At 32.6% G+C, this 25056-nt stretch overlaps 1 protein-coding gene across 1 annotated transcript in view; it reads left to right on the forward strand.

The window, feature by feature from the left end:
- LOC144367617 (uncharacterized) overlaps positions 1-12411 on the forward strand; it is a 59372-nt gene extending 46961 nt beyond the window's left edge. Inside the window, 3 exon segments of the mRNA XM_078024695.1 lie at positions 8004-8082; positions 10301-12087; positions 12090-12411. Of these exon segments, the coding sequence (XP_077880821.1) occupies positions 8004-8082; positions 10301-12087; positions 12090-12187 (1964 nt within the window). The 3' untranslated portion in view covers positions 12188-12411.
- Positions 12412-25056: the final 12645 nt, after the last annotated feature.

The following is a 25056-nucleotide window of genomic DNA, read 5'->3' on the forward strand; positions in this document are numbered from 1 at the left end:
TTCCCAAAGGAGCAAAAAAAAAAAAATGGGTGAGATCCATTTGCCATAAAACATTAGATCTTAACTCTTTGGGATTCACTCCATCAGGTTGTAAAGGGCCAATAGGGAGAAAAGATGCAGTATTTTTTTTTTTTTGCCGTACCTGACTAGCTATTTACACACTTTTTTAGTCCTGCTTTTATGCCATTGCCATGTCTGAGGCTGAAAAGATGCTTGAGCTTCTTTTGTCCCTATATCCTGGGTGGCCAAAATCCATTTATCCATTGTGTCATTGCATACCAGTGTCACTGCTGCCCTATGTTCCTTATTTAGTCAATCCCAGATAAATTCCTTGGATAAGGCTGCCCTAGCTCTTTCATGAGACACCTTACCTTCTACCTCCTTGTTTGCCCTGTCAATAAACTGTGGCAAGTCCTCAGTGGCTTTCTACCTTAAGCCATGTATAGAAGCTGTACCTCCCCCAACTGGTAACTTTCTCGAGGCTCTCAGAACACAGAGGCACACCAGATAGAAATAATTTGGTGGGCCTTTAGCCTGTACCACAAGGGAACTCTAGATTCCCTCTCCCTGCAAGTTTTAACTGGGAGGTCAACATTCATGATATGATTGTGATCCTCCTGCTGTTCACATTCATCATAGAAAAATGCCTTACAAATCAAAACTGTTGCAGGCTCAAGAGATACTGTGGCTTGGTCTTTCCAGTCTTGAGGGCAGCTAAGTTCAAGACTAAGTGATTTCAGTATTTGATCTGCAAGGGGCTAATCTTTTTTAGTCCATCATTAACTTCTTCAGGGCACCCAATGCATGTGGATACCAAGTTGCAAGGTGCTGTGTTGTGGGTGCCATGTTGAGTGGAAAGGCTTTTATTCCCTTACCTTGTTGTAGGGACAAATGAGGCAATGCAGTGTAAATAACAGGAAACAGTTTTATTTTGCTGCAGACAGGTTCAGAGAGTACAGCATTTAGTTCAGTTAATCAATCCCCTGAAACTCAAGTTCAGGTAGTTTCAGAGTTTTATACGCAGCATGTAAGGGGAAAGGCTCAGATGTTCACAGTCTTCAGAAGTTCATATAAAAGCAGGTTTTTTTCACTGTTTTGGGCAAGTTAGCCCTTCAAGTACAACACCTGAGAAGAGGAGAGCTTCTTCTTCCCTTTCTTTTGCCCTTGCCAGTTCTTACCTTATCTTAAAAATGTAGACATCTCTGCGAAGCCTTACCTCAAGGCCAGCCTTGTTTGCACATTTCTACAGACTATTATACTGGATATGCTTGTGAAAAACTAGTAAAAACTAGTAAGGGCGTGTCCAGCATTTGGAGTGCTGGTATCTTTTTGGCCAGTGGCCAAGTAAAAGGAGGCAACATGAAAATAGGATGTTTATCTACATGGAACTCTTTTCCAGAGACTCTTTTGCTGACAGTCCTAAAATCAGTCATGGTGAAGATTTATAGAGAAGCCCAGTTAAGACTCTTCTGTGGAGAAAGTGGGTGCCACTTCATCTCTTGTCTTACATAGGTCTTCAAAAGGATCTCTGGCCTCCAAGAATGGGTTTCTGGAAGATGATTGCTGGGGTCTGTCTGGTGGCCTGGTCATTTTAAACTGTCATAGTCTTTTGCTGGCTCTGGCATTGCCTCATAATGAGGCAGTTGCCATTGACTGAATGTTAAATATAATCTTTGCCTGTCTGTAGAAGAAGATATACTTGAACTACTTGTCATCACCTCTTTCTGCACCATGAAGGCTAGAGGTACCATTTTCCATCTGTCTTCCTCCTGCAGATTTTGAGGTTTCTTGCTTTGAAGTAGTTTCTCATATCTGCTTTTCTATGCTTGCTGTAGTTGCTTGCTTTGAGGTAGATTGTTGCCCTCATCTTTTATTCCCTGTCTTTCACAGCATCATCTTCCCTCAGGGCCATCTTTATATGATAAGAGTGTATAGCAGGGCACCCTATACTTTGCTGAATGGCTGACATAATAGGAAAAAAATGTAGTGGTAAAGTATTCCCCTGTCTCACTTCAGCTTGTCATGTATTTGCCATTATCTTGTCCCATATAGGAGGATCACATCCATCAGTAGCATGTATCCATGGGTTAGTGTTTATATCTCAGAATTCCTGGGCTTCTCTGTTATTCAGGTTAAACCTCTAGTATTTAAGAGAGTGTGCAGCCCTTGCAGCTGTGAGTCTGTGGTGGAACTCTGTAGGTTTTCCATTCCCCCTTCCTCACTGCTCTGTAAGCAGCCACACTCTGTCTTATAAATTTACCTAAGACCCCTACTTGGGTGCCAGCTGTGTAGGCTCTCTCTCATCCAGCATGGAGGTCCACAGAACAGGATATAGAAGAGTGTGGCTGCAGAGTTGCTAATTCAGACTTCCAGAGACCAAGCAGGAAGCAGGTCTGATTTTATTGTGCAGTAACCGTGTATGGATGTGTGTGTGTGTGTGTGTGTGTGTGCGTGTGTGTGTGTGTGTATACACACACACACACATATATATAAACACAAATACACCAATCAAATGTTTGCTCACTATCCTTGCAGCTACCAATTGAGGAGTGGGCTGTGGAGCAAGTGCAGGGACTGCAACACATGGCCTCATTCCCAGGGCTGTGCCTACAGGTTAAGCAGCCTGCCACTCATATTTCTAGCACGAGGAGAGTGGCCTGCCACTCAGACGCCCTTAATGTATGCCATGTATGAAGTACTCCATGCATTTGTCCCCACAATTTTACTTTTTATGTTTAACCTATGTTTGCAAAATAGTGCTCACAACCTGGTGAATAAAAATCGTTCAATGTATATTAGTCTTTCGTTCTAAAAAAACAAAAGAAAGAAAAAAAAAGAAAAATAATCGAATAGAATATTCTATAATATCTTCTTTTTCTTTTTTTCTAATTAGAATAGCATTAAGAAACAGGCACAGTTACCAAAAAAATGACAAAATGAGCCATATTTTGTTTTTAACAAACATGTCTTGCTTTCTCTAAGTCATCTTTGGCTGTTTTTTTTTTTTTTTTGCCCTCAAAAGAGTAATTTTGTAATTTCAAGAGAAAAGTGATAGTAGCTCTATATCCAACTATGTAGAAATCATTGAAGCAAAGAATAAGATGTCCATATGTCAAAGAGCAAATCACATTTTAAAATGTTAATTGAGAAGCTAAAATCTAACAAATTATTTTTCCAAACCTAGGTTTCTTTCTTTTGTATTCATTAAAGAGCATACCCTCCTCTATGTCTACCATGATTCTCAATTCTTTAATCTCCTTCTATTTCTCCAATGATCTCCCTACATTAAAGTTTAAAAAGTACTCTCTAATGCCTGTGAGGATTTGCATAATGCCAGATATTTATTTATCTTGGGGGACTCCCTAGAAAAATCTGCACAAATTTTTGAATATCTGTAGGTTAAAGCTTTGTAATATATCAATATCACAGAAGAGTTTCTTTAATATAATTTAAATATTTATTCACTCAATTTTTATCAGAGCTTTTTATGAATACTTATATGGATTTTACATGAAATTTTTTTCTGCTATGTAATAAATAGCAGTGATTCACAATATCTGCTCCTAGTAACTATATAAAATAAGTATAGCTGATAAATGTGGTTTAAGGAAGGATTTATGGGGCTGGAGCTGTAGCTCAGTGGCTGAGGGCTTTTCTTGTACAAGTGAGCCACAGGGTTTAATATTTCATACCCCTTAAAAACAGACTTACAAAATAACAGGATTCTGTCCATCTATAACAAGAAAAGTGTTATAAAAAGGATTTCTAAAGTAATAGAGTTATTCAGAATTTTGTGGATTATGTTTTCTCTAATTCTTGTCTCTTTTTGAGTTCCACTGTTTAGAGTAGCTGCGGTGTTGGTCAGTAGATTTTCTCACATCAGTGACTATAACTGAATAGAAATTCTCCTGACTTTTTACTTGAAGACAATAAAAGTTGAAATAAAAACACATGTTAACCATGTGCCCATTTTCAATAAAGTTATATATGCTTTTACTTACATGTGTAAATATTGCCCCTGTTTTGTTTATGATTTGTATATTGTGCCTTGATTGTTTGCTCTGTTCATGTGATTATTCATATAATTCATCTAAATTTTATTATATAAATACATATATAGACATATGTATGTATATTTGGGAGTGAACTCAGGGGTGTTATAATACTGAACTACATCTTCAGCACCCTTTGATTTTGGAAAATTCCTGCCAAATTATTGAAGCTGAATTTGCATTTCCCTGCTTCAGTCTTCCAAATAGCCAGAATTACTAGAAAGTTTATCATATGTATATAGATAAATCTGTTATTTTGTCTAGGAGTAAGACTTTAGCATTTAATTATAAATATTTTTACAATGTTTTTTATCTTTTATATATTATAAAATTATAATTTTCATCAAAACCATTAACTTACTTTAAATTACCTTTATGTGTTTTAAATTTATTGTTCAGTAGTATTGATTCAAATTATTTTGTAGGATATTTCTAAAAATTTTGTATCACATAAAAGTAAAATTCATTTCTTCCCCTAAAAAGTACTTATTTGGCTCTCATCTTTCCATTCCCGATGTCATTCCTTTTGGCCTATTTTTTTGGTACATTAGAAATATCATAAGTAGAATCATATGGTATTTGTGTTTTTGAGAATGACTTATTTCACTTAGCATACTATCCTAGAGGTTGATCATTGTAGGTATCACATAATTTCTTATCCTTGTAAAGCTTGAAAACTTTCTTTGGGAGGGAAAACTGGGGTTATAATTCAGGAACACTTCAACCACTGAGCCACATCCACAGCTATGTTTTGTATTTTATTTAGAGAGAGAGAGTCCCACTGAGTTTCATAATACCGTGCATTTGAAGCTGGCTTTGATCTTGTAATGCTCTGATCTTAGCCTCCTGAGCTGCTAGAATTTCAGGCGTGGTCTCCAGTACACAGCTAAGTTTGAAAATTTTTCCAAGTTCATTCCAAATTGCCTTTATGCACTCATGTGAAAGAACATTTGATTGGCTGTCCACATTTTCTCCATTAAATATTGTCATAATAAGAATAGTTCTATAATAAGTTTTAATTTGAGCATCAAATTGAGGTCTTATTGATGTACTTTCAGTTTTGTTATGTGTAGCTTGTTCATCTAAATTTGTGTTAACATAAAACTGCTTAATAATATAGTTTCATTATTTTTATATCTGGAAGCAGTTTTAAAAATTTTTTAATATGTAAATTATTTATGTACCCTGGATACTACACAACTTTAGAAAAAATAACTTACTTTGTTTTTTCAAAAATAATATTGAGCATTTGATAATTATTTTATGGACTTATTAGACGACGTTTTGTGTTACAGCCTTTTTTTTTGTATTACAGGAGTTTTACCTCTAAATCAAATCCATAGCTCTTCTTTTTTGGGTTACTGTGGATTGATGTCATGGGCACTCACCTCTTGAACCTCATCTGAAGCCCTATTTTGTATTTTATTCAGAGACATGGTCTCAATCTGTTGTTTGAGTTTCTTGCTTTTGATGAGGCTGGCATTGAACTTTAGATCCTCCTGTCTTAGCCTCCCACACATCTGGGATTAACAGCATGTGCTACCATTCCTGGCCAACAGCCCTTATTTTATTTTAGCTTGAAACCTCTTTCTAAGTTACTTATGGCCTTGCTAAATTGTTGGAACTGGATTTAAATTCATATTTATAAATTTTTAGTTATTACTTACATTTTAAATTTTCAACTAATTATGTTAGAAAGAAATTTCAATTTTCATGTAATTCTATTAACATTTGTTTTGTGTTGTTAAACTGGTCTTCATTGGATAATGGTCCATAAACTACTGAGAAAATTTCCTCATTAACCCTCATTTGTTTATAATATTTTTTGAAGTTTTCTAATCCCTGAGTAGTATTCCAATTCTATTTTATTCTTTTACATTAATTGGGGATAGATGTCTTTTATTATTACTGTGTTTCTTTTTATGATACTGAATTTCTTCGGTGTTTCTGTTCTATGTTTCGGAAATATAAGTTACATATGTATTTACTACTATTTTAAGTCCAGAGATTAGCTATATTTATCCATATATAATATTTTCTTCTGATTATTTTATATTATTATCATTTTTGCAATCTTTAAGTGTAGTATTCCTTTCTTTGCTTTTTTTAGTCTATTTGTGATCATAGATCTAAACAGAACCTTCCATTGATTTAGATCTGACATTGTTACCATATTATTATGTTTACTCCTGTTGTTCATGTTTTTGTTGTGATTAGTGTTTCATAATAGTTTATTTATATTTAAATTCCTGATAAGGAAGAACTTACTACTGTAGCTTTGCAAATTTTATTGATGTCTTATAGTTTTGTCTACTATTAACTAAACTTCTTTAACTTGTGTTTCATAGATCAGTGTGTTTACATGACTTGTCATGATTTTCTATTGATGTCAAGCTGCTTTTCTACTTTATACCTATTCACAGATATTTATGATAATTTTATGCTTTATTGTTTCAAATTTTATAAGAATTATATATTTTATCTACCATAATAACAGTAAAATGAAATTTATATTCATATTTTTGATTCTTCAACAAAATCTTTCAAATATTACCTTTTTTTTTTTTTTTTTTGCCAGTTTCTTATATTGGAAGGATTTTGTTTAGTATTTCTTTTAGACCAGATCTAAAAGTGAGGGAATTCTTGAGCATTTATATATCTTACAGTATTCTAGGTTGATTTCTTTTTTTTTCATCACATATGACTATATACTCCAATTCCATTCTGGAAGTCTTCTGCTAAGAAATTAACCCTCAACCATATATGAGTATCTTTGTAAATAAAATGTATTTGTTTAGTCCTATCAAAAACAAATCTGAAGAGTTTTGGATGTTTGATTATGAATGCTTCATGTTAAATCTTTTAATTGATTTTCTAGCATTTGATTTCTTTTTCTCCACACATTTCTAATGTATCAGACATTGTTTCTTAAAAAAATATGTATAGAATATTTCTACTTTTTCTATTGCTATTTTTTCTGAATTTCGTTCAATTTTCTTCATTGTTAAATCTTTCATTAAACATTTTTCAGGCAGTTATTTGGCATTGCTTAATTAACAATTCTGAATTTTCTTATTCTCAAATAACAATGTATTTTCTTTGAGTCAATTTTTTTCTTTTTTTGCATGTGCTGTTATTGTCATTTGAATTTTTTTCCATTTAAAATTCCTTTGAAATAGTTCACTATGGTAATTTTGGGAAATGTTTGGATGTTAGAAAATAAACAATAATAGGTCAGATGCAATGATATATAACTGCATAATTTAAAAGCTGTGGCATTGGAATTGTAATTTTGAAATGAGCTTCAGAATTTTAAGAAATCTGGCCTCAAATTATTTAAAAAGTATACGTATAGAAAGATTTGTGGATGTGAGTGAGTGTGTGTGTGTGTGTGTGTGTGTGTGTGTGTGTGTTTTGCTAGGGATCAAACCCATGGCTTTGTGCATGTGAAGCAACTACAATACCAACAGAGCTATATTTCCAGCATATTTCTGACACATTTTAGTTAGATGCAGAATATGAAAAAATTAAACTGGGAGGTTTTAATTTAACATTGTTGTGGTAACATTAGTCAGTTTCAGTTTTGTTCTCCTCTGTTTTTGATTTTTTAAGATGATTTTTGAAGTTCTTTTTAAAAAATATTTATTTTTTAGTTTTAGGTGGGCACAACATCTTTATTTTATTTTTATGTGGGGCTGATGATTGAACCCAGGGCCTCATGCTTGCCAGGCAAACACCCTACCACATAAGCCACATCCCAGCCGAATTTTAAAAGTTCTTAAAATTTTGTCATAATTTTGATCTAAAGCTCATATATTTCTTGAGTAAGAATGGCCTTGAATTATACTGTTCTTTGGTTATTCCTATCCCCTCAATTCTGTTTTATGTATTTGCAAAGTATATTCAACACAGTGTAGTAATGGATACTTTTGGTATTTAAATTTCTTTCAGGTATGTCTTCTCATCAAAACCAAGAATTTTCAATAGAGCAGAAAATAAAATATTTTTTGCAAAAATTCATTAAGGAAAGGTATGGAAACTATATTCAGTTTTAAATAAGGAATTGAAATTGTGGAGAGAGGGAAGTTCAAAAATCTGTCTTAATGAACAAAACAAATAAATGATGATTATTTATAAAAATACACTGTCATCAGGCTATTATGAATCTGTATTTTTAAAATAACCTTCAGGAAAAGAAACACACAACCAGTTTACTCAGGTGTATAAATATGTTTAGACTGAAAATATGCATTTTAATAAAAGAAATAAAACCAGTAACAAATACTGATTAATTAGTTGTACTTTGAAACTTCTAATGATCTGTACATGAGTGTGCATTAGATAAAAGTCTTCAGATTATTAATATGAATATTTATTTATAATTTTAGTGTCCCTGGAAGCAGTCTTGGTATACTTTCAACACTATTTAAGGCTCATACACCAGCAGAATCACTAAATGTCATGTTGCATGCAGCACCCTGCAACAGTATTTTCTTGATTAGGAGGTTATGACTCACCTGAGAAAATAAATGTCTGAAATTATTATGAAAGAAATAAGAGACAGAACCAGAAATTATTTTCAGAAATATGGAGTGCCTGATAGATTTTCTAGTGCACAAACAGAGTGCCTGATATGGAGTGCCTGATAGATTTTATAGAGCTGAATCACAATGGCTAGAAAATGGCTAATTTTTTATTTAAAGGAGAATAAATCAAAGAAAGAAGTGTAATTTATTTTTTTAAATACATATTGTTAAGATTTAAGTGGACACAATATCTTTATTTTACATTTATGTGGTACTGAGGATTGAACTCAGTACCTCAAGCATGCTAGGCGAGCACTCTGCCACTGAGGCACAACCCCAGCCCCTGAAAGAAGTGCAATTTCAATGACAGGAAACCTGCTGCAGACATATTAATTGACATATGGACAAGACTCACCCATCTCTGGGAAGATATGTTGCTATGTGGGTCTATTAGATCATCCCATCTCCACTGTAGTGGTGAACATAGACAGAGCTAGGTAGAATATCACATGTGATGTGCAGTCTCAAACCAGCAAGATTTTCACTCTGAGTTCGCAAATACCAGACTTTTCTGCCAGATGGCTTCCATAATTTTTTTTTTAATTTCACACACAGTACACTGATATTTTTCAGCACTTCTATCTGACTTGAACTGCCTCATATTCTATAGTAATTGGACTCCAAGATGAAATCCAAAAACATTTGTGCTTTTTGTGGTTTTGAGTGTGGTAGAGTAAGTACTTATTCATATCAGGATGATTTTCTTCAAGTGTCTGGCCCAGAGACTTTCTGGATCCTACACAAATCTCCAGTAAACTTAGTACTGTGACCTTTAGATTATGCTGATGCCCTAGTCCTAATTACCAGGATATTCCAAAAAAAAATTTCATTGAAAAAATTTAGAGTCATCTACTCACTTCAGTGACCTAGTTACCCACAAAGATTTTTTTTTTTACCAAGAGTCACTGTGATAGTTAATCTAGCTGAAAATTTGAGAAGCCCAGCTGAGATGCAGATCACAATGTAGCCTCATTGAGGCTGCTGCAGAATGTTGGTACTACAACCTTGGTCCCATAACTGCAGAGGACCCTGCCAACTAAAAGCAGGTGATAGTATGTAAGGGATGACATGGCACTTCAGGGATGTGGGGGCATCAGTTGAGATGGTAATGGGCAGCTGCACATATGCCAGTCAATTTTGAGGTCCAGTATGAGCCTTTAAATTGTCTGCAGAGCATTTTTGGAATTATATCCTTTTTCTAAAAAATGAAAAATTTGCTCTGGAGTCCATTTTATTCCTTAGGGAGTAACAAGAATATTTCAAAATGTACCATTTAGTAATATTCACCAATATTTTTGTTGACTAGAGATTAAAAAGTAAAAAAGAAATCTCTTACTGTAATCAGTCTGATCGTTACTTTACAAAGAAGGATGCAATGAATAGTTTCTCCTTGTGCCAATGCATAGACTTTTAAAGAATATGAGATGATTTGTATTTACCTATTATTTTTAATCTAAATGTTTATACACACACACACACACACACACACACACACACACACATACACATACTTGGAGAGACTTCTACATTATGAAAAGTCTTTTAAACCTTCAGACAGGTCACTACCTAAGTAATAGAATGAATATATATATATAATTTCTTTAACTGTAAAACTATAAATTCTCTATAAATAATAATAAAAAATCTTTTTTTAAATCATAGGAAACATCTTCGTGATCATTTAAAGAAGCTTTATAAAGATAAAAGTGAAAATATTTTTAATTCATGCTCAAAATTTATTAATTCAAGTTCTCATATTCAAGAAAATAAATATAAATATAAGGATTATGAAGGAGCTGTTAATAAAACTACAAGTATTACTATACAACAAAAAAAATTTACTGTAGAGAAACCATACAACTGTAAAGAATGTGGCAAAGCTTTTAATCAAAAATCATATGTTATTCAACACCAGAGAACTCACACTGGAGAGAAACCATACAAATGTAAAGAATGTGGCAAAGCTTTTCATCGAAGATCACACTTTACTCAACACCAGAAAATTCATACTGGAGAGAAACCATATAAATGTAAAGAATGTGGCAGAGGTTTTCATCGAAGATCACACTTTACTCAACACCAGAGAATTCATACTGGAGAGAAACCATATAAATGTAAAGAATGTGGCAAAGCTTTTACTGTTCCGTACACATTTAATGTTCACAAGAGAACTCACACTGGAGAGAAACCATACAAATGTAAAGAATGTGGCAAAGCATTCAATGATCTGTCCAGCCTTAATGTTCACAAGAGAACTCACACTGGAGAGAAACCATATATATGTAAAGAATGTGGCAAGGCTTTTGCTGCTAGGCAAAACCTTATTGTGCACGAAAGATTGCATACTGCAGAGAAACCATACAAATGTAAAGAATGTGGCAAAGCTTTTAATAAAAGATCATGCCTTATTCAACACCAGAGAATTCATACTGGAGAGAAACCATATAAATGTAAAGAATGTGGCAAAGCTTTTACTATTCTATACAGCCTTAATGTTCACAAGAGAACTCACACTGGAGAGAAACCATACAAATGTAAAGAATGTGGCAAAACATTTACTGTTCTGTCCAGCCTTAATGTTCACAAAAGATCTCACACTGGAGAGAAACCATATATATGTAAAGAATGTGGCAAAGCTTTTACTGTTAGGCAAAAACTTATTGTGCACCAGAGATTGCATACTGCAGAGAAACCATACAAATGTAAAGAATGTGGCAAAGCTTTTAATCAAAGATCACGCCTTACTCAACACCAGAGAATTCATACTGGAGAGAAACCATACAAATGTGAAGAATGTGGCAAAGCTTTTACTGTTCCATACAGCCTTAATGTTCACAAGAGAACTCACACTGGAGAGAAACCATATATATGTAAAGAATGTGGCAAGGCTTTTACTGTTAGGCAAAACCTTATTGTGCACCAGAGATTGCATACTGGAGAGAAACCATACAAATGTAAAGAATGTGGCAAAGGTTTTCATCGAAGATCACACTTTACTCAACACCAAATAATTCATACTGGAGAGAAACCATATAAATGTAAAGAATGTGGCAAAGCTTTCATTGTTGCATACAGTCTTAATGTTCACAAGAGAACTCACAATGGAGAGAAACCATAGAAATGTGAAAAATGTGGCAAAGCTTTTACTGTTCCATACAGCCTTAATGTTCACAAGAGAACTCACACTGGAGAGAAACCATACATATGTAAAGAATGTGGCAAGGCTTTTACTGTTAGGCAAAACCTTATTGTGCACCAGAGATTGCATACTGCAGAGAAACCATACAAATGTAAAGATTGTGGCAAAGCTTTTAATCAAAGATCACATATTACTAAACACCAGAGAATTCATACTGGAGAAAAACAATACAAAAGTAAAGAATGTGGCAAAGCTTTTCATGTAAGATCAAACCCTAGTAGACACCAGAGAATTCATACTGGAAAGAGCCCATAAAATGTAAAGAATATAGTAAAGCTTTTATTGGAAGAGAAGGCCTTACCCAACACCAGGAAAGTCATACTTATATGGGAAAAGTTATACAAATGTAAAGAATATGGCAAAGGTTATTATTATAATTCAAGTGTTATTATGCATGAGAGGATTCATACTTGAGAGAATCTTTACAACTCTGAATAATGTAAAAACAACTTATTGTGTTGTCATCCCTTATTAATCACTAGAAAATTTATACTGAAAGATGAGTTCAAATTGCAAAAGAAAAAAATGGCAAAGTTTTTAATCAAAGTCCAATATTTTTAAAATTTCAAGGATATTACAGTAGTGCTTAATCCCTACAAATGTAAAGAATTTGATAAAGTTTTTTATGAAAGTTCATACCTTTCAAATCTCCAAAGATTTAGAATTAAAAAGAAGCTCTATACTTGCCAAGAGTATATCAGAACTTTATTCAAATTTAAAAAATCATACTCTATCCAGTATTAAACCGTATACTATCTGTAGAGAATCCTGTAACATGCATAACTTAAATTGCAGCAAAATATGTTGTATTGAGTAAAACGTTCACATATGAAAACTACAGTGACATCTTTATGGTCCATATATTTCTTGAATATGAGAATTATATGAGAAAATTTCTGAATTTATAGGGACTTCTTAATGGTTGCTTAAAGTTTAATAAGATTTTTAATTGATGTGAAAGAAATACATATAAGAATAATGCAGATAGGTCAGTCTTGAAAAGATATTTGAGTGTAACAAATATCAAATTAAAAAAATACACTCAAGTTTTGAAAACTAGATAAAAATGTAGTTTTTCTCTAGGTAATATTATCAATAATATAGGTATCATTAATAAAATTTTTTTTAAAGATAGAGAATTTTTTAATATATATTTTTTAAGTTTTTGGGGGACATAACATTTTTATTTCATTTTTATGTGGTGCTGAGGATCGAATCCAACACCCTGCACATGCCAGGCAAGCGTGCTACTGCTTGTACCACATCAGCGGCCCCAGAAAATTTTTAATCTGAATTTTTGTTGTGGTGGTGGAGGAGATTGAAACCAGGGCTACTCCATGCTGGGAAAATGCTCTGCCACTGAGTCATATCTTCAGCTATTATTTTTTTCTGTAGTTGATACTATACAACAGTGAATATTTCTAAATGTTTTTAACATTATCATGTATTAAGTTTTCCTAAATTTTGTAGATAACAGATAAAAAAGGATACTATTTTGTAAATAGTGGGACATTGCTCTGAATCTTTTCAAGTAGTGTAATTACACTTCCAGTTACATTGTGACCATTAATTTCCTAAATTGTAGTTAAATTATTTCTTTTTTTGTACCTACTGGTAAATGAATATGGGTATAGGGAATATATAGGAAGACAACATTAACACTAGATTTTTAAATCTTCAATTACTCTATTTTGTTCATACTTCTTCATCTGAGAAACTTTGGTTTTGATTGAAATTGACTTGAATATGAAAATTTTTCAATCAATAGTATATTTTAGGGCTAAATACCATGAGAGTTTTAATTATTCATGTATATGTGTGTTTGTGTGTGAAAATTGATGTGTTTGCTTATGCCTCTCTTTAGAAAAAAGGGGCTCATTTAGCTAAGAGAATTTTGAAATTATTTTCATGAGTTACCTGTATACCATAAACCTCAAATATTGTTAGCATAATTGCAGCCATATTTCTTTTCGACACCCCTACTACATGAATACTGTTTTTATTCCCAAGAAATAGAATGTAGCCCAAGATAAAACCTTCCAGTATTCAGATGTGCTGGTCTCTCCTTGTTCTCTCATTGATAGATAGGAGAAAATTTACCAGTCCCAGAGATGGGTATATATTGGTTTCCCTGTTCTCTCCTTGAGAAGAGAAAACAGACATGCCAGTTTTCCTGTTCTTCCTCTGAGAGAGAGAAAAACTGCCTTTTTTCCCCAAGTAACAAACTTGCTTACTATATCAGCAAAGATGCTTACTATATCAATAAGGATCAAAGCTACCATTAGTGCATGACCATGATTCTAGCCTATAAAATATAACACTCAAGGAGGAGTTGAGGTTTCTCTCTCTCCTTGCTGTTGCTATCCGTCTTTTTTTGCAGAGAAGACTTGCAGCTCTTTACAATAAACCTGCTTCTTATCCCAGGTTTGTGTGTGATTAGTCCTGTGCCTCTTTTCTTTCAAATATCTTAAAAAGCCTCTTTGAGGTGCACTGAACTAATTTCATCAAAATACATGGTTTTTGATTTAAAATTGTGTGGTCTCTACTTCCTATTTAATCGTGGAATATATGAATTCCTTATTTGATGTTTATAATGCATTGCTTTTATGACCTGTTCAGGGAATTTCAGAATGATTTTAATGACAATAAAAGGTATTCAGTAATTAGTTTGATTTCACAGAAAAATAAATACAATGGAAAGGTTCAACATCTTTAGCAATTAGAGTAATGCAAATAAAAACTACCCTAAAATTTTATCTCACTTCATTCAGAATGGCAATAATGAAGAATACAGGCAACCATAAATGTTGACAAGGATGTGGAGGAAAATGTACATGCATGCATTGGTGGTGGAACTGCAAATTGGCCCAATAACTTTGGATAGCGCTATGGAGATGCTTCAGAATACTCTGAATGAAATCATCATTTCACCCAGCCATTGCACTATTTTTCAAAAGCAAATCAATGTAAAATCAACATGCTATGGTGATGCAGCCATGTCAAAGTTTATATAACTCAATTTACTGTAGCTAAACTATGGAACCAATCTAGGTGTCCTTAAATAGATGAATGGATAAATAAAATGTGGAATATATATTCAATGGAGTATTTCTTAGCTTAAAAAAAGAATGAAATCAAGAAATTTGCTGATATATGGGTGGACTTGGAAAATATCATCTTCAGTGAAGCAAGCAAAACCCCCCAAATCAAAGCCCAAATGTTTTCTCTAATATGTAAATGCTAAATCCTAATAACATGGGGAGGAACTAGAGAAGAATATGATTACTTTAGATGAGGTAGAGGGGAGTGAATGGATGAGAGAATATGGATATAGGAAGAATAAAAAAAGTAGTTTGAAAATGGTTTAAAGTGAGAATAACATAAGTTTTATAAGTACAGTTTCTTATCTGTTGGAAATTCTTGTCATTTAAAATTTATTCCTATAATTTATTTAACATCTTATAATTTAGTCAACTTATTTAGCCAACATGTTTAGGCAAAGCCTGCATAGGCTTCATTAGTCAAGAGGACTTTTGTAGAATGAGTTAATTGCTCCATGTGGGGAATGAAACACCCAAAAAGAACCTTTAGATTGAGAAACTCTTTTGCAGTTTTGCACAAATAAGTATGCATTTAAGAGAAAGTTTACTATTTTAACTATTTTCATTTCTTATTGAATCTTCAAATTTCAGCTACAAAAGCAACACAACCCTTTTTTATTGCCAGGGTTATTGTTGTTGTTTTATTTGACTTAAGCATTTTTACTTTGATGAACTCAAATATTCTTACAGGATATTTATTTATTTTTAAAAATTTTTATTAGTGGACTGACATTTTAGTAAAGCATATAGATAGTGTATTTTGAAAATTTTTGGAGAGTGTTTTAATTTTAAGTATTATTTAAAATTTACCAAAAAATATGATATGTAGGCACAGGATGAAGTGTCAATGTATTTATATATTATGTAATCAAATTGGTAATTTTCATGTGCTTCAACTTAAATATTCTCATTTGTATGGTAAACAAGTTAAGAATACTTTTCTCTTGTTATCTTGGAATACATAGAACATCATAAATAGCTATAGTCTTTCTCATATGTAACAGATTCATAAAACTTGCTTTTTCTATTTTTATTATTACCTCTGAAAATCTCTTCTCCACTCCCCACACTTAGGTACACTATTTACTTAAATGATCAACATTTTGTTTTATTTACCCATAAGAACCTTCATTGTTACTCCTGGTGTAGCATATTTCACTTTGTATAATTTTATGTAAGTTAATCTGTTTGTACAACGACATGATGTTTTATTGTAAAATGTGCATATTTCCATTGGCTTATTTGCTATTTGTTTTCTTTGGATAAATATTTACATTTAAGTCTTACTTTATAAAATTGAGCTTTTGTTTTGTTTTTTATTGTTTTTCTTTTCATTATGGAGACTTAAAAGTTTATTTTTACAAATATATATCTGATACTAGGCTTTTTTAGGTATGCAATCTAAACTCATTTCCTACCTTTCACATGTTAATATTTAATAAAGTTCAACTTCTTCCCTTGCATGTGTTAGAAGTGTCATTTCTATGGCCGTCCTTTCCAACATCATGAGATTTGCATCTAGATTTTCTGCAAAATAAATTATAAATTCAGCTTTACATTTGCAAATTTTATCATTTTTAGTTAATGTTAATTTTGTCTATAGTGTGAAGTAGAAGTTCAAATATATATAACTATCTTGGTGTTACAAAACATTAAAAATACATTTATTTTTCCTCTCATGGTCCTTAAATAATTAACATGAATATAAGTCCCCCCCATTCTAAATTTTAGTCTATTTATTTATTTAGTTAGTAGGTTAGTGAATGTTGGCTATGGTGGTGCTTATTCTACCATTGAGCTATATCTATAATCCACTTTAATAAAATGAGAAAGTCTCATTATGTTTTCTACATTGATGTATTTTTTTAAATTTTCTAGTCTTATCCTCTCAGGATACTTTTTACACTCAAGTGTTATCATAACTAGCATCTCACCAGTCTTCTGTTTGTCTTCTAAAAAGATGTGGCTACATTTCCCAGCATGGCCTCATAGCCATATTGGTCATCAAGACTGACCTGATCCATACTGGCTGTTGGCACCATTGGTAGAGAAAATCTAATCAAACCAAGAGGTTTATCATATGTCCCCAAAAGTGATCTCTGAGAAATCTCAGTTCTCACAATAGAGAAGAAAAGAGTAGTTGGTCTTAAACACCTGACAGAAGAATGTAGACAAAGCATTTTTGCATAATGATATTTAAATGGAAACTTTTTTTTTTACAGAATGTAACTTAAGATGTACAGTTGTGAAAGCTTTAACAAAAGTAAATAAAGCTTGAGGCTGTAAAGGAAGGGTTCTTGTGTGGCAGAATAATTTTCTTTGTATTTTCTTCTTTTACCAGAGGTGTTCCAGTATTTATAAACTTCATGATTCTATATCTTGTATTTATTGTAAAATATCACTTTGACAATTGGAGTTGACCAATGAAAATAAAAGTCAAAATGATGATAATTACTGAAAACTTGTGATGAGTTTTATGTAAATGCTCCTGTGCCAGGGCTCCTGTGATGTGGTGTGGGTCTGTATGGCAAGCCCAGAGTGAGTATAATTTTGTATGGCTGCCCGGTAAAATGAAATCATTGAAGGAGACACATTTGCCACCAAACACTGCTTCTTTGTTTAGTCTTTTGCATAAATCCTTTGTACACTAGCACATTTTTGTAAAAAACAAATTCCTGGAACTGATATTCTAGTTGAAGTGTTTACATTTTTGATCCTGATCAACAATGCCAAATGGCATTCCAATTGGAGAGTCCATTTCAGTTTATCTTAACCAATTATGAATATCATTTTTCTCTTTGTCAATTTGGTAGATGAAAATGACATTAACAACTAAATTATACATATAAGTATAGGCAAACAGCACTCTTCAGTGGAAGAAAGAATTCTAGTGTGTAGAGTGAAAATACTTAGCATAAGTCCCTGAAGACAGCTCTTCTCTGCTGGATTCTTAACCTTGCGCAGATAAATTCCCAACTTTATGCCCATTTTCCCTGTGTGGTATCCTCAACTTCCTGTCCTTGGCATGATGGCACATTTGTGTAGACTTACACACACCACTGCTGGTTCCCTGAGGACAAACTTCCTGGTTGCTTATACCACAGTTATTTCTATCCTCTCGGTTAAACTGGGGGCAAGATGTAATTTTATGATCTAGCTGTACAATAGAGTACTTTTTTTACCTTAATAGGAATCAAGTTCTGATACACAATAAAACAGGTTTGATTTTAAAAAGATGCTAAGTAAATGATGTCAGTCATGAGAGAGCAAATAGTATCTCTCCAATTAAATAAAATCCTGGAATAAGCAAATCTACATGTAGAGAAAATAGCATGGTTGTTACAAGAAACTAGGTGTAGAGAACATTTAAAGATAGTAGTTACAGGTTACAGTGTTTAGTTTGAGGTGATGAAAATTTTCCAGAAATGGATAACTGTGATGATGGTTGCACAATGATGTGAACATGTGTAATGTCCTTAATTATACTTCATAATAGTATAAAGGGAAAAATGGTTAATAGGGTAATGCTGGGCATGGAGATATATGCCTGTAGTCTGAGCTGTGTATCTAAGAAAGGAGAATTTTTGAGAACCTATCTCAAAACAAAAATATTAACTTAAAATGAGTCGGGATGTAACTGAGTCATTCTGACACTGAATTCAATTCCTAGTTATGGACAAAATATGATTAAAATATATTTAATATCATATATATTTATTCCAATAAAAATAATAAAATATTGCTAAATTTTCCAATATGAATGAAACTTGAAAACAAACTAGGTGAAAAGGTCCATAATCACATATGATTACAGAAGAGGCCAGACTACAGAAAGAAAGTGTAGATTCAGTTTTCGGAGAATGGATCATATGAGGAATTGAAAAGTGACCACTAAGTCTATGAGTTTTTATGAAGAGTAATAAAAATATTCTAAAATTTGATTGTAATAATTTTTGTAACATTTTATGATCATGCAAGTATAACAGAAAATAAGTTCTTTATTTTTAATTTGATTTAATTTAAAAATACTTTTCTGTTACTGGGAAATGAATCTAGGGTTTTGCTTGTAATCCTCCTTTCTCAGGAACATTGCAGTTTATTCTGCCATTCTCCAATGAAAGTATATTGTGGCTGGGATTATAGGAATGAAGCTTGTTGCCTGGCTCTGAATTGTATGTTTTAATATGGTGAATATGATGGTGTTTAAATTATATGTTAATTTAAAAGAAGAAAGAAATTATTGAAGTGGTTTGGAAGAGGACCATGTAAAATTTCAGACAATTCCCACATTTCAGTTTATTCTGCCATTCCACAGTAAAAGATTATTGATTAACGCTACAAAATTGTTTTTAATTTGGAGGAGAAATGTTGGCTGACTCAAGGCAGGACAGGCTTTAGCAGTGTAAGTGACTTCCTGACACCTTGTCTTCAGCCTCTCCCTGGCATCATATTACAGGTGTCTGCTATTGGAACTTGAGTAGGATAACAACTAGTAGCATGTGAAGGACAGGTATGTCCCACTCTGAGTTACTTTAATATGTACAGCAGTTTTTAGACTACAACTTAACTTGAATTACTGCATTTTATAAAGCAATAATTTTCCACAAGCCACTATATTTTGACTACAAGTGAAAAGGTAGAATGACTCTATACTTTCTTTATACAAGTAAACAACCACCACCTGTCTAGTACAACCATAAAGCACAACCTGTAACTCACTTACATCTCACCTTATCAAAATAAATCCAGGAGCACATTGGCATGTAAACATTTCAAACCATATCAGAATCTTCAGACATGGGAGCTTATGAACCTCAGTAGATGCCACAGTGCACTCGAGATCCATAAAAAAAAAAAGGATTCCACTGAGACTAACCACTCATCATCACTCTGACCCTGTCACTTGGTTATTATGAACTTGCCCAGGAAAATCATGACAGTGACAAATCTCTAAATTTCTGTCCTCTTTGGATTGCATGACAGAATTGTTTCTTCCACATGTCGTGAGTGCACATGGCCCACTGCAGGCTGACATTTTAAGCTGATGCTCTGAAACTGAAACTGTTGGACCCTCTATTTTGACTACTTTTCACAACTGGTTGTCTAAAGTACAATCTGACCATCTACAGTGACTCTCTCTGCTCTCAGATGTTTCTACATATAATGTTGGCTCAGCATCCTGTAGCCCTGCAGCGTTCCTTAACCTACTTACATATCATTGTGTTAAATATGATATGTGACATGATTGTTATAGACATTGAAAATTAAAATTGGAATAGAGAACTTGTATTTACCTAGATTATAACTACCAGGAAACCCATAACCCTCACATATTCAGGGAACTGGCACAAGTGAAAGTGATGTGGCCTTTTAATGTATTGGTATTCAATAAACCCTAGCAGTGTGGAAAGGCAGTGTTGTATCTATATTAGTGTCAATGTTTGCACAATTTACATAGCATACTGTGCTGAGAAATGGTAGCAAGACTGGAGCTCAACATGTTATAGCTGGTTAAGAGCCAGCCTTCCTAGCTCCATGCTTGAAGCCAAGGAGCCATATTTTCTTTTGTCCCCAAAGCTCACTTTAGAAATAACTGACAGGCCCTGATTTGCATCCACCAGGAATTTTGAAAGAAGGTCTTTAGACCTGTGTTGCTCAGCCCTAGATACCTAGCCTAGGACTCTGGAGGCTCTCATCCCTTCATCAAACTGCACTGCCATGCTCAGGCCATGCTGAGGGAGACAGGTGTTGTCCAGGCTGGGTACATTTGCCTACTAAGGGGTGCTAAATGTTGTGTGTTTGGTCACAGGTATTATGGGACGTCCAAACTATCCAGAGGAGTGGCAGTGGTGAAGGCCTTTACATTACTGCTTTCTTCCTTCTTCCAAACACTGGCACCAAGTAGTTTTAGAGTTGGCTGATTGAATTTTAGCATTTTACATTCTGTTCTTTTCCTCAGGGGATTAGGGCCCTCATTTTTGATAACTGTCTGGAAAGAAAAACTGTTATTTGGAATCTGGACACATTAAGAAAGTGAAATTTACTCTTTTTTTGGTCCTAGATTTCCAACTGCATGAGTAACTGAGAAAAAGTCAACCTGAAAGCTGGGGAAATTTAGTTTAGGGTAAATGAGTGCACCTACAAGGCAGAAGAAAGTCACACACAGGGCTAGGAAATCAAGGACCAGCAATAAATTTTAAAATTTCTCATTGAAGGAGAAATGTGAAAACACATAGATGACACCTTATGTTCATGATGATTAAACATAATGTTAAGTGGTGCAGATGAAAACAGTCCAAAATTACAGAGCCCACATGTATCCCAAACTTTATTGACTGGTACCATCTCAGGTTTCTCAGATTTGGACATATGAAAATGATAAAATTATTCATACTCATAAGTATTTCACATTGTTTTCTTTTCATTTTGTGATAGACATGGAGTATATTAAATTTATAGTAGTCATCATACCATAAATTTTTGTGAAAATTAAAATTAAAGGGCCATGTTAAAACAGAAATAATGTTGTATCTATTTTGTTCTTTGATATGATAGAATTTTAATTAATGAATATACTGATATTTTATCTGTTTTGAGTTATCTATAATAAAATATTATTCTAGATATCTGTCAGTTATTCATTTCTCTCTTCCTTACACTTATTATTTCAGACAAAAAATGCTAATTCATATTCAGAGGGAATTGGGTATACACTTGGATTTTGCATATTATTTGATTTTACCAGTATTTTAACTTGGATCTTCATAAAGAAAATAAGATGACTATTTCAAGATATATAATTATATTTGGGGCATTTCTTACATTAGAATTTAAGAATAAATTCTAATAATTTGGAAGAAAGACTTCTTGCTTAATATATCATACATAACTTATGTTTTCTCCAAAATAATTATAATATCTCCATGAAGTTCTTATTTTCTAGATAAATAAAACATGAATTTTCTCTGGATTTTAATAAATTATATAGTACTTTTAATTGTGCAAGCTTGGTACCCCACACTGTTATTATGTGAAATTACAGACAAAAAGCAATGCTGGTGAATTAATTGGTGTTTTGAAACCCAGACAGAAAATTAGAAGATGGAAAGGAGGATTTTACTTCCTCTCTCTTACAGAGAGTGTAGTTGAACCCAAGATTTCACAAATGTAAACCTATAGTTATTGGACGACTTTTAAACAGATGCAGACCTTTGTTGAATTAGTGCTATTCATTTTTATGTGTAAAAGATCATTAATAGTTTTGAGAAAATGACAGTAACTTTTTAAAATTAGTATCAAAACTTATCTTTTTATGTGACTTTACCTCAATATCTAATAAACAGAAACCTATGTTAGATTATTTTCTTCACTAATTACCTGGGTGGGTTGCTTTGGACTCTCTTTTGCTAAAAAATGCTACTTATTATTATTTTTTTTTCCGTTTTCACTATTTTCTAAGAGGTACTTCATGGTTTAACATGTTGCCTATTTTCAAAAATGTTCAATATGATGCTCAGAAAAATTGTATGCAGTTATTCATGGATGAAATATTTTATATGTGTCTGTTAAATGTAGACCATTGATTGTATATTTTAATTATGTTGATTTGTTATTTAGTTTTTGTTTGAAATATCTATTAGTGATGAGGGTTCTATGTTAAAGTCACCCAGTGTTATTGTTAGTCACCCAGTGTTATTGTGTTGTATAGTTATTCTGTATATTAGGCACTTTTATCATAATTTGTCTTAAAGTGTGCTTGTTGCGATTTTGCATATTTGGACAACTGCATGCCTCCTGAATTTATTTTTAATTTCATTCTTATGTTTTGAAATATTTTCTTCTAATAACTTATCCCAAAAGTTGTACATTCTTTCAGTTTTATTTCAAAGCTTTCATTTATCTCAATAAATATTAAATTTTACTTTTTCATATATTGTTTTTTTTTCTTTTATTTTTCTTATACTAGGGATTAAACACAGGGATAGTTAGTCACTGTGCCACATTCCCAGCCCTTTTTATGTTTTACTTTGACATTTAGTCTTGGCAAGTTGCTGAGTCTTATCTCAAACTTGTTTTCCTCCTTCCTTAGCTTCCTGAGTTTCTTAGATTATTAAAATATACCACCATGGCTGGCCAGATCCTATTTTTAAAACACTTAGTTGAAGGTTCAAATCACTAGGATGCTTAAGATATGCTAAATTTATTAAATAAGATACACTCTATATTATCATTTATACTGTTAATTTAATTGTTTTGGGAATATACAACAACTATCAGGAATAAATAAAGATAAGAATTTTAACATTTATAAAACAATGTTTTATATAAAGCTTATACTAATAAATTTCATACATTGTATATATATTATATGGTATGTCTATAACTAACTATATGCAATAGATCATGTGTGTGTGTGTGTGTGTGTGTGTGTGTGTAAGAAAGGAAAAACAGAAATATAATAGGCCTTCACCACTGTCATACTTCCTGATGATTTGGAAGCCTCATAATCCCTCTTACCAAAGACACCACGCTTAGCACCCCTTAGTACTGAGTTGCATACATTTTCAACATATGAACCAAAGCTTTACTAGGATGAGATATATTAAAAAGAATAAATTTTTCTAGTGTGTAGAATGGATTTTAGGAACCATTACACAACAAGTTATCCTCAAATACATGATGTAGGTGATTTTTTTTCTACTCATCATGGAATGTTTCTTGCTAGAGTAGTACCAGGGGATAATCCCAGTCAATTCAAAATAATAAACAATCTTCTCAATAGTTTATGGAATATTATCCCCAAAGACCAGGTTCAAAGTTAAAACAAATGTTAATAAGTATTAAAATACAGAAATTGCTTTCTAACATATTTTTGTGGAAAATAAAAATGGAAGTGATATCCAAAAATTCATGAATAAGAGTTTAAGGCCAAATTCCAAAATTTAGCAAGGCCCTATAGAAGTTAGCAAGAGTGGTCCAAAAATATAATATAAAGAGGGCTGTCAGCCAGGTTTGGTAGCCCATGCCTGTTATCTGAGCAGCTCCAGAGGCTGAGATACAAGGATCAAGATTTGAAAGCTAGCTACAGCAAAATTTAGGGGCTAAGCAATCAAATGAGATCATGTCTGTAAATAAAATACAAAATGGGGCTTTAAGTGTGTCTCAGTGGGCAATACCCCTGAAGTCAACTCCATGTATTCAAAAAAGGGGCTGTGGGTGTGGTTCAGTGGTTAAGTATCACTAGTACAAAAAAGAAAAAGTGCCTATATTACCCAAAGTGATCTAAGAATTCCATGGAGTACATATAAAACACTCAATATTACTTTTGCAGAAACAAAGTAACTTATTTTTAAAAATTCTATAAGGTATCCAGGTTACATAAATAACTAAGACATATTAAAATTTTTAAAAATGTTTCCTGATATAAAACTAATAAAAGCTACATGTTAAATGGTTTTATGTTAACATGAAGTTAAATGAGGAAGCCATATATAACAAAATTGATAATACATAAATTAACCTTCAATTTGATGATCAACTCAAAATATAGTTTATAATATATGCTCATTAAAACATCATTTAATAAAGAAAAATGTGGAAAGCCTATAAAATGTCCCTCCACATGAGTGGATGTAGGAAATTTTGGATGAACTATGAAATGATTTCAAACTTTATGAAGATAATAAATTACATAATATATACAATGATCAACTTTTAGTATTGTATGTTAAGTGAAATAAGTCATTCACAAAAACAAATATCATGAGATTCTACTTATGAGATATATAATTTAACTAAATATACAGGACAAAAGGAATGGTATCTGGGATGAAAAGGTGAAAAAAATAAGCACTTGTTTTTGGAGAGAATTGAGTTTTACATTTATGTGATACAAACTTTCTAGAAATATGTTACAAAACCACTTGAATCACCATTATTGAACAGAACATTTAAAAGACAGTAAATTTAATTATAAGTAAGTTAATGGTTTTGATCACAACTACAAATTTAAAAACCTTTTATAGATAAACAGAAATTTGAAAATCTTTGTCACCTTTAAAATCTAACGTCTTATTCCTGAACAAAAGAACAAATTCATTTGTATAAAGATGAGGAAT

Source organism: Ictidomys tridecemlineatus, chromosome 10, assembly GCF_052094955.1.
Source record: "Ictidomys tridecemlineatus isolate mIctTri1 chromosome 10, mIctTri1.hap1, whole genome shotgun sequence".
NCBI classification, from domain to species: Eukaryota; Metazoa; Chordata; class Mammalia; order Rodentia; family Sciuridae; genus Ictidomys; species Ictidomys tridecemlineatus.